This window comes from Lepisma saccharinum, chromosome 16, assembly GCF_977018435.1.
Source record: "Lepisma saccharinum chromosome 16, izLepSacc3.1, whole genome shotgun sequence".
Lineage (NCBI taxonomy): Eukaryota > Metazoa > Arthropoda > Insecta > Zygentoma > Lepismatidae > Lepisma > Lepisma saccharinum.
This window is the reverse complement of record NC_139244.1, coordinates 20254608-20272148: the sequence shown is the minus strand read 5'-3', so window position 1 is coordinate 20272148 and position 17541 is coordinate 20254608. Positions and strand designations below refer to the sequence as shown.

The 17541-nt window shown below is 38.6% G+C and overlaps 1 protein-coding gene across 1 annotated transcript in view; it reads left to right on the top strand.

The window, feature by feature from the left end:
• scro (scarecrow) overlaps positions 1-17541 on the top strand; it is an 84285-nt gene that overhangs the window by 36451 nt on the left and 30293 nt on the right. Inside the window, exon 2 of the mRNA XM_083137263.1 lies at positions 17190-17344. Coding sequence (XP_082993389.1) covers positions 17190-17344 — 155 coding nt within the window. The remainder of the gene's footprint in view (positions 1-17189; positions 17345-17541) is intronic.

Here is a 17541-nt window from a genome sequence, read left to right as displayed (position 1 = left end):
CTTGTTGTTTTTATTGTTTTGTTTTATTTTGGTCGAACTACAGGAATTGACACCATTGAGCAATAATTGAATGAATATAACATGGCTAAATCAAACATGAATTATTAAACATTTTATCTGATTAAAAAAAATTAATTAGGGGAACACATATTAGCTTTTCATTACGAAAGACAACACAGTATCCGACCGAAAGACATTCCTCCTACGTGAAGTGTTGTCACGAACCACTTTCCTACCTTAAGTGCTTTCTAAATATTCTCCTAAAAAAAAAAAAATCCGGAAAGAAATTTCGTCAGCTTGTGCAACGAGGACTTCTTGAGACGCAACCGTTTCAGCAACGAATAGCTGGATGTCTTTCACCAACAATCTCTTTGGAGGACGGTTGCTCCGTTTCCAGTAACCTTACAGACATTTTTTCCAAGATGCCATTTCCTACACAAAAAAGGACACCGCTGCGCTTGCTGGTTTCCATTTTTTTTAATCCCTAAACTTGCTTTTCCCTTAAATTCGTTAAATAGTCCAAGGTGGATGTTGTTTTCAAAGAAGCAGGCAGGCATTTCCTTAAGATCGTCAGTAATCGTGACTCGAAAACAATATTTGGAAAGTTGCTTTTCGAACAGTTATATCGTCCAAAGCAGGGTACGAAATCATTTAAGACTGGTGGGGGGGGAGAAAGATCTTAATCTACAAACCCCCTCCCCACAAACATACATATAAATTATACGATATACATATTTATAATGTTATTAAAGATAAAAATAAATTACTAAATTAAAAATATATTATTATCAATTACCCAAAAATAAATAAATTTGTTACTTTTAAAAATATCAGATATTATAAAGTAGCAAACTACATCCTTTACTAACTGGTTAAAGATGTCCATAAATTACGAAATAGTTAAAATTGTTTTCATTATGTATAAATTTTCTTTAGTTTTGGTTTATATTAATATAAATCAATTAGATTTCATATTTATTATTGTTTTGCATTCTTATTTTACTTTTTTGTGCGTATTGATATAGATTTGTTAATGATCTCTTGAGAGAGAAGAAGCATTGAACACTCACAACTACACTAATTTGTGTATGTATTCGATATTATTGTTAGTACATTATATTTGAAATTAAAAGTAATTGTTTATATTTTGTTTGTTGTAACAAAACTCTTCAACCCCGGAATTATTTGGTGTTTTTTTAGGCTAAGATTGTTGGTGGGGGGAATCCCCCCCTTCCCCCATGATTTCGCACCCTGGTTTAAAGAGTAACTCAGTTATACAGGGTAAGGCAAAAGTCAGGTTACTCAGGAAAACAAATACATGCATACACATGATTGATACGCAATGGTCACTGTTACAGTGCATGTCCAATATGTGCACCATCTGCTTCAATGCATGCTTCAATTCGACGTTCCATTTGCGTAAGACGCCTGCTAGTGTCTAGGGGAAAGGGGGGGGGTGATTTGGGTTGAATTCCGCGGCCGTCTATTGGTACAATGCACACTCAGAGAACTAAATGCATCATATCGATTGATGCACTAAAGTGTGTTTTGTGGCTTCTTCAAAGAATCAGATTCACATTTGATGCATTTGGGTGCATTTTTGTACGTATGTCGTGAATGAGACACCGAAGTGCATCATTTGTTTCAAGTGAGGATTTATTATAGTCGAGATGATGCACTTCAATGCATCAGTTGATGCGTTTTGATGCACCTTGATTCATTTCGATGCACCAGAATGCATTTTTTCGAAGATGCACTGAAACGTTTCGTCTGAGCTACATAAACTCTGTAGCTCAGACCAAACGTTTAAGTGCATCATCCAAAAAGATGCAGGAAGGTGCATCAAGGAATTTCAACTGATGCATTGAAGTGCAACTCGGTGTGCAATCACAGCGTAGAATGGTTATTTTGACAAAATCCTGTTTCCCTACTGGCTGGTTTGACTGCGAGTTCCTTCGCAGGTAAACGCGGCAACAGAGGGTCACTGCCATAAAGCTAAAGGCGGTCTCCGCGCCGGTTCCTGGCCCGGCGCACTTTTAGGATTATTGTTCGGATGGGTCTCTTTTTCGATCAACGAGAAGAAGAAATTGTGATGAAAATCAGCAGAGAAAAATTGTACCGACATAACTTTTAATGTACCTGCATGGGCGGAGTTGAGCTTTTGCTTTGAGGAGGCCAGACTCTGGGAGAAGCATATGATGTACCTGAGGGTTGTTGAATATCCCCTAGCTTATAAGGGGTCCGGAGACCTTCCCCAGGAAATTAAAAAACAACAACTTAAAAAAAAACTTAGTTCTAGGCCTTTTAGATTTGAAAATGTTAAATTTCCTCGCTTAAGTAAACAAATATTAATTACTATATTGGTTGTCAGTTTTAAAAGAAGCAAAACAGTACGATTATTGCAGTTTGCATTTCATTAAATTTTTATTGATACAATACTCGTATTACTTTAAAAAAGTTACGGTACAATAGTAAGCTTCAGAAATTTTAGAAAAATTAAATTGAAAAGTTATTTTACGTTTTTCTTTCTTCAAACTGTACACATCAATCAAATCGTCTAAGACCCTCTATTGCGGCGCAATTACCGCACATGCCATCATGCCAAACGTCAAGATTTGCGGTATGGCTTCATAACAAAAATGTAGTAACTGAACTTAATCATGTGTTATTTTTTAGTCTTTTCTTAAGTTTTGGGGGGCCAGGCCCCTCCTGGCCCCTCCAGAACTCCGCCTATGTGTGCCTGTCACTATAAGTTTGCAAACTACGAATACGATGAACGTATTTTCAATTGTAATTTTTTTTATGGTTCATAACGGTTTTCTAAAAAAGTTGCTTCCAACAATCCGTGCAAATTTGGTCAAAAATTGATTGTTGCACTGAGGAAGTGCTCCACCTCCCCAATCATTATTTGGTTCCAAACTGAATTTCAGTCTAAAAAATGCAAGCACAATTTTCGAGATGATCACTGCAGGGGTCACAAAGCTTTTTGGCAACATGTTAACAATCTAAAAGAAACGAGTTATCTGTATATGACTACCAATGTTTAGTTGCAGAGGATAGTTGAATATTGAAGGATATTATGCTTCTCAAGGTATCGACCAGGCTACGATATTTGTTTGTTTTAAGTCCAATGTATGAACAGATCGGGACTGGACCTACAGTTTAAAAAAACTAAATATGCTGACCAAGGCAGTAATTTATTTTATTAAAAACATAAACTAACGTAACGTTTCAACCTTCTAGCAAGGTCTTCTTCAGACTCTGTATCAAGTACAAAAGTAACCAGATACAACAAAAGGGCAATATATATACACAAACATTACTCCCTCCAGACTATTTAGAAAGTTGTTTGGAACTTTCTAGCAGATTACTTTCACTTCCCAACTTTACTTTCACCTAAAAGGCTAAACACAATTACTTCCATAGAATGTGGTTGGACTTTTTAATCTCACGCTCTTTTACCTTCATTTTTCTTCCTTCTCCTCTCCTCTTTTTCTCTTGTCCTTTCCACTCTTTCCAACATCTTCTTCCATTCTTTGTTTAACTTCAGTCCCCCATTCCAGTTCATAGTGTCTTCTTCACCTTTCTTCTCTATTTCCTTAGCTTCCTTCCATTTTCTAACTAGCATTCTCTTCTCCCTTCCAATCTGCTTAGCCTCATCCCACTCTATGTCATGTCCTGTTTCTCTCGTGTGTTTAAATATTGCATTTCTCTCTCTCTTAAGTCGTACATCATCCCTATGTTGTTTCAACCTGTCTTTCAGCCTTTTTTTCGTTTCTCCTATGTACACACTCTGACATTCTTTACATTTTACTTCGTAGATAATCCCTTCCTCTTCTTCTTCTCTGTTTTCCTTTTTCTTGTTAGCATTCCTCGCTATTCCTAAGATGCTTCTCCCTCCCTCCCTTCCATGAAAGAATGTGAAAAAGAAGGCAAAATAAATAGCCTATGGAAACAGCTGGAAAAGAATGGCTATGAGAAGCAGGATAGACTGGACATAAACAGAAAAAGTAAGAAAACGGGCAGGGGAGAATTGGAAGAGAAAGAAAAAGAGGAGAGAAGGTTTGGAATAAGGAGTATGGGGAAGACCACAGAAAAGATATGCAAAGTGCTTAGGAAAGCGGGAATTAAAACTTACAGGAAGGGAGGGAGAAGCATCTTAGGAATAGCGAGGAATGCTAACAAGAAAAAGGAAAACAGAGAAGAAGAAGAGGAAGGGATTATCTACGAAGTAAAATGTAAAGAATGTCAGAGTGTGTACATAGGAGAAACGAAAAAAAGGCTGAAAGACAGGTTGAAACAACATAGGGATGATGTACGACTTAAGAGAGAGAGAAATGCAATATTTAAACACACGAGAGAAACAGGACATGACATAGAGTGGGATGAGGCTAAGCAGATAGGAAGGGGGAAGAGAATGCTAGTTAGAAAATGGAAGGAAGCTAAGGAAATAGAGAAGAAAGGTGAAGAAGACACTATGAACTGGAATGGGGGACTGAAGTTAAACAAAGAATGGAAGAAGATGTTGGAAAGAGTGGAAAGGACAAGAGAAAAAGAGGAGAGGAGAAGGAAGAAAAATGAAGGTAAAAGAGCGTGAGATTAAAAAGTCCAACCACATTCTATGGAAGTAATTGTGTTTAGCCTTTTAGGTGAAAGTAAAGTTGGGAAGTGAAAATAATCTGCTAGAAAGTTCCAAACAACTTTCTAAATAGTCTGGAGGGAGTAATGTTTGTGTATATATATTGCCCTTTTGTTGTATCTGGTTACTTTTGTACTTGATACAGAGTCTGAAGAAGACCTTGCTAGAAGGTTGAAACGTTACGTTAGTTTATGTTTTTAATAAAATAAATTACTGCCTTGGTCAGCATATTTAGTTTTTCATAATCATGGAAACAAGGCTTAATGGTGTTATAACTACAGTTTAAAGCAGTGTTTCTCAACCGGCGGGTCACATACCGGAGCCCGGTATCGGGTTGTAACACCAATAACACCGGGCCGCGAAAGGTTCTTCTGAAATTTGTCACTTCATTAGATCCAGTGGTTGACAACCAATATAAACAGAGTTTTATATTTATCAACAAGCCTATTGATTAATATTTCATTTCAAGGGTTATTAATTAACGTGTAAAGTTGTTGTTTTTAATGATATTCAGGAGTAAAATTTCAACATCAACTTTTAAAAAAAGGAAATTATCGGGCCGCGGTCTCACGAAGTCTGAGAAGCACTGGTTTTAAGGAGACCTGGTCCACTATGTGCTTCCACAGGCTATCGAACCCGGGACCTGTTGATTACAGATGCCCATGAAGGAAAAATGTTCAGCTCTTGAGAGAAGTAAGCAAATTTTTGAAGGTGCTGTTAATAATCGTGACGTTATCATGTTCCCTCCTACCTGTATCCATTAGAAAATGAGTTTTCAGAATAAAGATAATCCCATAAGACAGATAATCCCAGGGCATCGCGGCACACACTTTGGGAACCATATCCATAGGAGGAAAGCTGAAAGGAGAAAGTAATTGGTTACGAGTTGGGTGAAAGTCTTCTGCCCACCGACGTAGCTGCAAAAAAAAAAAAGATGAGTTGTTCTCTGTACGGCGGGTTCGAAGAGCGCTGCCGCATCGCGTGGAAAGGGGCTTACGGGACGGGGGGAAAAGTGCGGGGGGATGAATGAAAGAAAAATTGCTCGGTGGGGATCGTTCAGGATTTGATTGGTGAGAAAACCAGTTACGACACAGCCACGCTCAAGCGCCTTCCTCATTGGTCCCGATCTACAAAAGCCGCAGAAAGCTCCAAGCATTGTTGGACGTCGAGAACCGGGAAATCAATTCATCGCACCCTGCAGCTCTGTGAAAAAAAAAACACCCCCTTCCCACCCCCACAATAAAAAAGGCAGGGTTCTTTTGTGTACATATCCCCTTCCAGGCTTGGGGTTGTAGGCTCTGGTTAGGAAGTTTCAGCAGCTTAAATTCGCATGTCGAACATTCTGCGGGGGAATAATTCCAAGGTTATAGCAACAAAAAGGTGACGCAGGGCGGAATATAGTTCACTATATCAGCAAGTTCACGGGTTCATCAACATGGCGCTCCTTCGCTGATAGAAGTTCACGTAAAATGTATAATATTCTACCGTTAAAATTTAACGGTCTGTCAGTTAATTTACAAAAATGGACCGCAACCGTTTTAAAATTTAAATTTAAATTTTTTGTCATGCCTCAAACATAAGCATAATAATGATTATAAATCGCAGCTGAGAGAGCATCTTAAATATGGGTTCGAGACACTTGCACGAATCCTGCCCCAGATCAATCGACCTTGGCTGAATCGCTATTTGGGTTGTGATACTTGCACGGAAAGTAAGACGGCGCGGAGGGGGGGGGGGGATTTCTGGGATTTTCTGGTTCCAGTGGAAACAAACCATCGTCTTTCTTTTTCGTTTAATTTTTGTTCAAATAGAAACAATTCATTTGTATGTACATTATTTACAAACTTACATTTTCCAGGCGATTACTCCAATAAGCAATTGCTTTAAGACATTTTTTCACACTTCCGTTCTCTTCAAGTTTCCTCAAGGCGTCACTTATAATCTTATTAGTCCTAATCGCAGATTTCTTTCTTCTTTTGCCGTCCTGATTGAGAGTTATCCTATCGTAAGTGTGGCCATGGTATTCAGCGTCTTCTCGGGGTCTGTTCACTAACTTCCCAGATCAGCATGGATGCAGAAGAGTTGTCCGAACTCCGAACTGCTTACTGGAACTTTTGAATGTTCCATCAACAAAAAAATACGCTGGCAAACACAAGTACTCTGTCCTGAGGCCCACGTTGGTCATCGTGAAGAAGAAAATTGGGCAGGTTCTAACATGCCTTTAAAGGGACTCTATAGAAAAAGGCGAGTAGCCGGAGCAGAAGCGGGGCCGCGGTAGCGGTAGGGGAAAGTAGGTCAATTAGGGGCGGAGCCCGGAATCGGGGGTCAATGTTTATGATTTTTTTTAGCCCTGAAAAAGCGACTGTTATATATCCATCGGTACGGGGTGCGGGTGGCTGCTACGAAACTGACAGTCACTAAATTCACCTCCGTGCAAATGTAACTACGGGCAAGTGTAACAAACTCCATAAATATATTTAAAAAAACTGGAAATGCTGTTAATACTTTAAAATCTGTCGTGGTCATTTTTATGGTGTACCATAGCTGGATGACAGTGGGTATTGACGGTCTTAAACAATCATTACCCTTACCAACTTTTTACAGTGTAATAATATATCCATTCAAATACTTTAACTCACTAATACACTTACTTCAATTCAAAACATCACATAGGTAAATTATCAGCAACTTGCTGTTAAATTATTATATTCATATGCATGGCTTTTTTTCCTGGCGGTACGCTGTACCGGCACCTTTTTAGAGATGAATAACAACGTTGTGTTGGTGACTGCATAAACGTACGATCATTTCAGATGCCCGCAGAAAATTTCCTGAGGGAGGGGATGTCAACATCGAAAACTGGACTCTCAGTTTATATGTATTGACATGGCGTTTACATGTAATCATAAGAAAGATGTGTTTTAACCCTCTACTGGTATCATACGTCTGTGAGACGCCTCGTTTCATTTTCGCACCCATCCCTCTCTTCCCTGACGTGGTATTTCTATCTCCCTCTCTGTACCTTCGAGTTTGATTGTTGTCTACGTGTAGTGAAAATCTCTCGCCTGTATTTTTTTATCTGACCGTGAATTTTATCGTGGCAAAGTTGTTTATCCGTCTCAGAGACGTATGATACCAGTTACGGAACTTTTCCTAGTAAACCTTGCGTTCCCATTTTTATGTTTGCTGTTATAGAGGAAAAGGTCTAAATATGGGCCCCCCCTATTTACGTTGTCATTTTCGGAGGAAAAAAATTAATATATCAAGCACCTGCCTTTAAAATGCATATCTATGAAATATATACTTAAATGTAATAGCATGCTAAAGTATAGAAGGTCTCCATTTTTTCTTTAAAAAAGCAATTCCCAAAAAATTGTAAAATGATGTATTTCAAAATTTTGGTCTAAATATGGGCTACTAATGACAATATCACAAAAAGCATTTAAAATTTTAAAAAAACAGTCATTTATCGCTAAAACATTATAAAATTCATATATATGAATAATCAGTTGTTTTCAAAATCACGCGGAATGGGAAAAATCGAAGTTAAGAAAAACATCCAAATATTTGTTGAAAGTGTGATCTCAACCTTAGACCTCATGTCATAGCCCATATTTAGACCATCACGCTATTTTTATTCTTCAATTTATTTTCGCTCTCTGTGGTACATATTTCACAAACAAATCATGGCATTATAAAAGCCCACATTTGTTTTATGTACCACTAATATCATAACCTATACAAAGCAGATGAGAATTCAGAAAACGCTGAGTAAAAACATACATGCAAAAGTTTTCGGAGGTCGCAAATTCTATAACAGCGTCCAAGGCCGAAAGTAACCACCATTTTCTCTTGCGAATTGGCGCCGCAACCTTTGTCCTTGACAGATAACCAGTTCCAATAGCCTCTGCCAGGCTGCAGCACCTGGGAGCGCAGATAACTCCAAAACCCATATTTAAAACTTCGCCCATATTTAGACCACCTCTACTATTTTGGGTAAATACCTATGACATATCATGGCTCACGATGTTCCCGACTTCATTGATATTAGAAAAACAGGCACTTTTTGTGATCCAAAACTTAAAAGGAGAAAAAAATATCCTTGCCAGAAAAGTAGCAGGCCAATCTGCCTGAAATGCGCAAGGAAAATCTGTCAGGATTGCTTTATGAAAATAAGTGATTAAAGAAAATGATTATTAATATTACTTCCTAATAGGAATAGGCCTAACTGTGCGCTCCAAAAAACATAAGCATTTGATCTCCAAAATGTTAGTTCATAAATTCATATTCTTTCGAAATTTTCATTTTTATTTTAAATTGTGTATGTTATGAAAATTAATAATAAAAATAAAACTTAAAAATATACTCCCTCTGTCCCATAATTATTGTCCGGTACACCTTTGTTTGTTGTCTCATAATAATTGCCTGATATTCAAACTGACATTGGTGTATACAGAAGAAGAACATACAACTTTACTACTCAAGGATCAGTACAAATTGTGCTTTCCATCTGCCTCTTCGTCTGTCATTTCTGTACCACCATTTTGGCATACCGGACTATAATTATAATAAACAGGTTTATATATTTTTTTAAAAAAATGCTGCATTTTATATGAGTTGTCTTCGAAATTGCATTATATATTTCTTCTTCGCATTTATTTTGAATTGGTTTTTCTTTCAAGTACCTACTTCAAAATATACGTAAGAAGGATATGAAACAAATAAATTTCTTAAAATCAACTAAAAAAAAGTTTTACATAATGAAATATATTAGGTGTCTGTCAGACACCATGATACCAGTTACGTTACATTATGAGATGATACCAGTTAAGGGTTAAAGGTGTTAGAAAAAAAGAAATGAAAGAAGTGGTGGAGAATGCGCGAAAGGAAGAGAATTAAAGAGCCAGCCGGCCAGACAGAGAGAGAGAGAAAGGGAACAAAGAAGCAAGGCAACACATACCCGCACAGTGAGAGATAGAGAGAAGGAGAAACGAAAGAGAGAGAGAGAGAGAGAGGGAAAGAGAAAGATATAGATAAACGAGAGAGAAAGAAGGAAAATATATATTTACAAGAAATCCGACAAAAAGAGAGAAAGAAGATCTAGAAAAAACGATTCCTGCGAATGCCCATGATGAACATGAAGTAGGTATACCGAAAGAAAAAAAAGCACTGCTTATATGGAATTATCGAATATTATCAGTCTCGCACGTATGCCACGAGCCGGAAGATAGCGTTTCAAGAAAATTTTTATGGCGATCTCTTTAAAATATTCAACTCTTCTGTTTTAAGATTGATGAATAAAATAAATACACACGCACTCACTATTCATGTTTGTGTATTTTGTTTATTTCTGTTCTTGGAGAGTTTTGGTGAAGCATACGTCTTCTGACAACAATTAAATCAAATTAACTTTTAACTTTGAAGTTACTGGCAATATCAAGTCCAATTAATTTCTGCTTCAGAGGTTACTGACAATAGTAAAGAAACGTTATGAGCCTTTGTTTTATATGCTGCAGTACAGAATGTAAAATGTATAAGTTAACACAAATATGGATAATGTTTTTAATTCCAGTAACATGAACCCCTTAGGGTGCACTTTTGGTGCAGGAAATGCACCAAAGGATACTTTCATCAGTTGCTCTTCTCTACGAGGCCATACAAATGCAATAATTTGAAGTCAGACGCGATCACTTCAAAGAAACGAAAAATTGCATCTTTAAGGGGAAGAGGGACAATTTCCCCTATGTCCTTCTCTCTGACGTAGCTGGGAGCACTGTTGCCAACTTAGCTATTTTGGGGTCAGATCTGGCTCTTTCGTGCACTAGTTTGGCTGTGTACTGTGGCACCCGCCCCCTTCCATGATGCCCTGGCCCACATAGACCAACTTTTGCTATGCGTATACATTTTGCACGTGACTTGATATTATTATGTTGGCTGCGTCGTTCCACCCCCTCTTACCTGTCCAGATACTTTTATATAGCGCCTTGACTGAGGTGAAGATGACAATATTGTTATCCGGTAATCCCTCATTTTCGATTCATACAACCATCGATGAATTATTGAGATGGGTGATGCCGTCACATATAGACGGTGAAAACTAAGAATAGATTGTCATTCACTTTAAAGTTACAGGTAATAGCAGCGCCCCCCACCCCCTTGATAACTAAAATTAATAAGGGAGGCACTTTATCCAGCCTTCGTAAATATAGCTACTTGAAAGTCAACTTTAGCTCAATTTAAGGTGAAATTTAGCTCTTTTATGCGCAACACGTTTGGCAACACTGCCAGGATGGCCGTACGAGGCAAGGAGAAAAGCATTACGCATGTGGGAGATTTATTTTATTCGTTTTCTTGGTGATATCAAACTTCCGATGGCGGAAAGAAACATATGATCGGGTAGAGGATCCATTAAAGATGATATTTGCGCTAGAAAGAGTCGAAATTCCCATTTGTTTAGACGTAACTTGAATTTGAAGTTGTCTCTCCATCATATTTTTCAAACCCGGTATCTAGCTTAATAATCAACTTTAAAAACAGCTTCCACTTGCAACATGGGGAGAGATTCATACTTTCAAATTATGCGTGAATTTTCTTTAGTAGCAGTGCCCATTCCGACGATATTTAAATAAATGCATGCCTGGTGCGAAATTGTCACCCCTCACCTTAAGTGTGTCAATTGATGCACAAAAAATGCATCAACCTTGATTTGATGCATTTCGTGTGTGTGATTACATATAATATTTGATATTTAAGTTAGTAGTTAATATATCCTTGGTAGCTCAAATTTATAGAAGAAGTACTTAGTACTTATGCGGAACTTTATAGGGTGGTCAATCTAGGACCATGATAAAATTCAAGTATGAATTCCCGGTTTTCAAGGAAAACTTCAAAATCTCAAGGGTACAAGTAGCTGTTTTCTCTATTTCAACCTTACGTATCTGCCTCTCACCACCCACACACATTATATACACAAATATGTTAAGTGTAAAGAGTCTGTGTGATTCCAATCTATGCAAAAATTCTAATTTAATTTAATTCAACTCTATATATATTTAAACTATTTAATTTAAGGTGCCGAAGTTTACGTTTGCCATTTCACATTCTCAGACTCGAAATACATCTACAAACACAAGTCATAAGTGTTAAGGGATACACTCAGTGCCCTTTGGCCCAGTATTCCTAAAAACATGAACGTCAAAGGTAGGAGAAGCTGGCAAGATGAGGGCTGACTACCAGAAAAAGTATACGTAAGCCCTTCCTTTCTAAAATCCTGGGCATGCCACTGGATATACTAATTTACGAAAAATTGTTAATTGTATAAGAATTTCAAACTCAAATTTACCTAATCAACTTCAAGATATCTTATTTTGCAATAATCTTCCGTCTGCCAGATAGATTGTTCTGCAAAGGACTCTAAGAAAGTAAACGGAGTGAGATAATTCCGTTTTATTTTCTCTCCTCGATAAAAATAAAAGCTTGTCTGTGCTCTGACCCTCAGGGCATTTATAAATATGCGTAAATTCAATGGAATTTGGATTAATAAAAGTTGTGATACGGTTTTTCGGGTTGCTGGCAATGTAAAAATACATCCCATTTCTACTTTTAAAGATGCTTACTAGATAAGTGTGTCCTTTATTGTTTTGAATTTTCTATCATCTATCAACGGTCTATATTTTCTTCGAACTACACAGTCCGTCCAGTAGGAAAGGTTACTGATTTTTTTGCAACGGAACCACCAGTGCCATCTATGGAGAAGTATATGTACTACGTAGCGACACATTTCGACTTTCTTCCGGCAAAGTTGCAAAACACTACCGTCAATGGTCGACGGATACGGATCTTGTGACTGACAGTACCTGCTGAACGTCAGTCGGAAACGGAGCAATGTGCCAACATTAAATTCTGTTTCAAATTGGGTAAAAGTGCAACAGAGACGTTTCAAATTATGCAAACTGTTTATGGTAGTGAGGCATTGAGTCGTAAGAACGTGTTTAAGTGGTATGCAAGATTTCGTGATGGTCCAGGGTCCAGGCTCTCCAAAACCAAAGAAAGCGCGCATGCAGAAGAGCCGAATCAAAACCCTGCTCACGGTGTTCTTCCATTCCAAAGGCATCATCCACAAGGAATTCACTCCAGACGGTCACACTGTGAACGCTGAGTATTACGTGGATATTTTGCATCGTCTATTGGCCAGGATTCGTAGAGTTCGGCCTGAATATCGGGAACAGGGCTCATGGTCTCTGTTGCACGACAATGCACCCGTCCACGAGAGCAGGTTGGTACGCCAGTTTTTGGCCAAAAAAAGGGATAGTGGAGCTCAATCACCATGGGGGTGCCAGATTTAGCTCCATGCGACTTCTGGCTATTTCCAAAACTGAAATTGGCGTTGAAAGGAAGGCGTTTCGACACCATTCCAGACATCCAAAAGGCTTCGACCGCGATTTTGGAGGCAATTCTAAAACAGGAGTACCAAGACTGCTTCACAAAGTTCTACAACCGCTTCAGTGCATGCACTCACAAGGTGTCTATTTTGAATAAACGTTAAAAATGTGTGTATTTAAAGGCTAATCAACAGCGATAGTGACTTTCATACTTGTAATAATCTCAGAAATGCCTTCATGATTAATTCTTAAGAACACCCCCTCCCCCAAATCTCCTCCCTCTTGCTTTCTCCTAAAAGGGACACGAGAGGAAAAGATCTCTCCAGATTTCTTTCGAGTTTGTTTCTGGGAAATACTTGACGCCTTAAAGATATAGAGATGTGCCGATCATTCAATGGGGGGATGAGATGGGGGACTAGGGGGAGCGCCCTCTTTTTTCCTCATTTGGCCTTAGAGTGAGAGCAAACACTCTTAAAACTTGGAAAATGGATGTGAGCACCTTCTCGGTTTCGGGAGCATTTACTCAAGCAGCGTGTAGCGGGGGGAGAATTTTAATGTTCCATAAGACTCTTACTTGAGGATTTGTTCTGCGTCCCCACACCCCCAAATCCCCGCGACTCTTCCCCCCTTCCAAAAAACGCTCCAAATCTTTCCGACCGAACGTGTCAATAACAAAAGAGTGGAAGATATCCCTCCCACAGGCCTTTTCTTATTATTTTTATTTTTCGGAAACTAATTCTGTTCTATCTTGATCAACCCTTAGAGGTGTTCGAGAATACACTTGTGTGAACAAGAGTTTCATAGACATCTTAGTATTCCGGCATCAGTTTGTTTTATTTTTTATGCACCGTATGAATACGCAGACGATACAATTCAACCTACATGATTGAATAGCGACAATCTCATTTCTATACCTTCCTGTAATATAATTTTCATTCTTATTAATGTGTACCTACTATACTACTGCATGTGAGTCACGTGACCACTTTCGCTCGCTCGAGTTTCCCACGCTCGAACATACTACACACAGAACCCAAAACGTGTCAATTGACACATGTATTTTGATTTCAATAACACGTTAACGTGCGTAAACTGCAAATGATGCAGTTTTTAGTGTCAAAATATACATAGAAACGTATAAAAGGGTATTTTTATCAGATGAAGTTCCATGTGATGCACTAGAATGCATCAATTTGGAAGATCAGACAAAATAATTTCGAAGGTAACAAAATAACATCTGTGTCAATTGATGCATTAAAAGTGAAAGTTTGTTATCTTCGAAATGATCTTGTTTGATCTTCCAAATTGATGCATTAGTGCATCATATGGAACTTCATCTGATAAAAATACCCTTTTTTGCACTTCTATGTATATTTTGACACATTAAAAGGTGCATCATTTGTAGTTTATGCACGTTAACGTGTTATTGAAAACAAAATATATGTGTCAATTGACACGTTTTGGGTTCTGTGTGTACGCTTGTCTTGCTCGCGCGTTTACGTAGAATATAATTTTTAATGTGGCAATAATCGTTCTGGCAGTTTCAGCCCACAATCATCTATTTCATTTTCACATATCACTGTATTGCTGAGATAGGTTATAGTGAAGCCGCAGTTGCAGCAGGCGCGGGGACCGCCTTTATGGCAGTGACCCTCTGTTGCCGCGTTTACCTATAAGAAGGAACTTGCGGTCAAACAACCAATTAGGCCTACCGCTTGGGCAAGAAGCGGCAACCTTAAAGTCCCTCCTCCCGGAAGCAGGCAGCAGGGAAAAAGGATTTTGTCAAAATAACCGCTCTGCGCTATGAATGGACACCGGTTGATACGGCGGCTCCACTGTAAACTATATTTTTACATGGTGATAATGCGTCTTTCACCTCACGATCCATACGCACTACCACAGACAAATTACGATTATACGACTAGGCTTCGAGCGTATACCGCTCGTTTTGCCTGTTCGAGCGTTATTCGCTCAAATTCGTTATTACCTCAAATCAATGGGTACGTTGATTGTTGTTGATTTAGTTTATTTTACTTCGCGTTTTGTGCCTCTTGGCTAATTTGCGAAGATGGGGATGAGTGATGAAATGATGAAATTGATGAATGGACATTCACAAACAACCAAGCCCGACCGGGATTCGAACCCGGGACCCTTGGCGTCACAGCGCGATGTGCTAACCACTCGGCCACAGGGTCGGGCCAATGGGTACGTGGGGGGCACTCTTGGGGGGTGGGTAATGGCGGCTGGAGAGTGGTGCCGATCACATCACGTCCAAAATGGCCGAGATCGAGAATGTGTGGGGCCCTTACCTCCTTTACCGATGAAAATCAGCACTTACGATATTGGCCAGAGGAAAGTAAATGATTCCATTAAATGCAGTGGTTGTCAACTCAGCTGATTTAAACCAAATGTTATATTTGTCAACAAGTCTAAATATAATTGAACTAATACTATGATTATACCATAAGTTATTTATTAATATTAAATTTCAAGGTATAAACGTATAAAGTTAAAAAATCAGAAAGAAATTTACGAGTGAAATTGTTGAAAGGCATTGACTTTTAAGAAATGAATTTACCGGCCACAGGCTCATGAAGAATGAGAGTCACTGGTATGCAGACTACTGAAGTGTGCGCGTATAGAATGAATTTTTATTGTGTCGTTAATTTGTATATTGTTCATGCTGTTATTAGCAGTAATTTCTTTCAATATAGAAATTTAGAGATTGAAATGGAAATGTTTATTCATAGCTGTTAGGTATCCAAAGCAAGAGTATTGTTATTTAATGATTATTCTGGTAACATAAATTGGTGGCAATTACTTGATGGTCGTTGCAGAAGTTAATCAACAGGGAACTGATTTATATGTAAATACATATCTGCATACAATGCAAAATTCAATGTTATTGTGTATTTCTTTGCGAATCGTGGTATGTAAGCTCCAAAAATGCTGTTTTCATTATCCATATTTTTACATAGATTGGCTTTTAGCACGTATTTTACATATTTTAATTATTTCTACACATCGGGTGATCCGTTTGAGATGTCAGAAAAGTAAATCGTTGTGTACAATAGGTTAATGTACGTATCTCTGAGCAGTTTTTGTAATATGTGCAGAAAGGATGTAAGTTTTGAGTGAGTGCAGGCTTACAGACTTCAGCCGCGTGGCGCTAGCGTTCATGGTAGAAAAGATAGTGGTCACGCCACAACAGCGCACAATGTATTGTATATAGATGTGAAATTTTCGAGTGTTATATGCACACTAGTACAGCCACATGGCTGAAGGCTGTAAACCTGCACTCACTCAAAACTTACATCCTTTCTGCATATATTGTCCTCCCCGATGGCGCAGTGGTAGCGTCGTCGCCTTGTAATCACGGGGTCCTGGGTTCGATACCCGGTGGAGGCACATAGTGGTTCGGATCCCACTTTAAACAGGTCCAGTCTCAATTAGCCTTACTGTGCATAAGGCGGACTTAAAACACCAACTCAATCAATCAATTAATCAATTTCTGCATATATTTCAACAAACTGCTCAGAGATACGTACATTAACCTATTGTACACAACGGTTTAGTTTTCTGACATCTCAAACGGATAACCCGGTATAATGTCCATATTTTCAAATATTTTCCGGCATATTTTCCATTTTCATGTTAATATTAGATTTTCTTTCTTGTGATAAATAACAGGTTTCCAATTCATCTGTATTTTGTTCGTTTTGTACTCTGTTTATTTCAAATCTTGACAATAGACAATTGATTTGTCATTGTAACATTCTTGTCAACAACAGAACGCTTCCCATATGACCTATGACGACATGGACACCACGTGCCCATCACGGAACACGAAGAATGCTCAAGCTTTCGCATGTATTCCACTGCATATTTCAAATATGCTCCTATTGCTTCATATGATATTGAATGCAGTTTCAGTCAATATAGCTAAATTTGGAAATCCATTTTTTGTGTTTGGATTTTGCATTACAGTTAATGACATGTAAGGGTAATATATTTTATTCACCTAGGTGTACAGTGTGTTTAATGAAAATTGCCACTTTTGACGATTGTAAGTCCATATTTAATTCCTGTATATTTACACATCTTTCACTTTTTAAATACATACAAATCTGTTCCCTGCTAATGAAACGCTCGTTTTTTTTTCTCCACAGTTTCCCGGCTGATGGGGTCCTCGGCGACCGCCGGCATGAACATGAATATGTCCAACATGGGAGGACTCAGCACATGCAGCGTTACGGACGCGAAGCCGATGCAGTTCCCGCTCACGCAACGCAGGAAGCGACGGGTGCTCTTCACGCAGGCGCAGGTGAGTGCACGCACGGAAACAACGCTCTGCTCAGCAGCGACGCGCATGTACGGCTGCGAGCCAACTCGCGTTTGTGACTGGCCGTGCGGGAATCGAGCAGAGAAACTCGTGTAACACGTGGTTTGTTCTTTCATTGTAAAACAATATTATTTTAGTAACATCTCTGGCTGTTGTGCATTTGCAGCTTCGAAACGAGT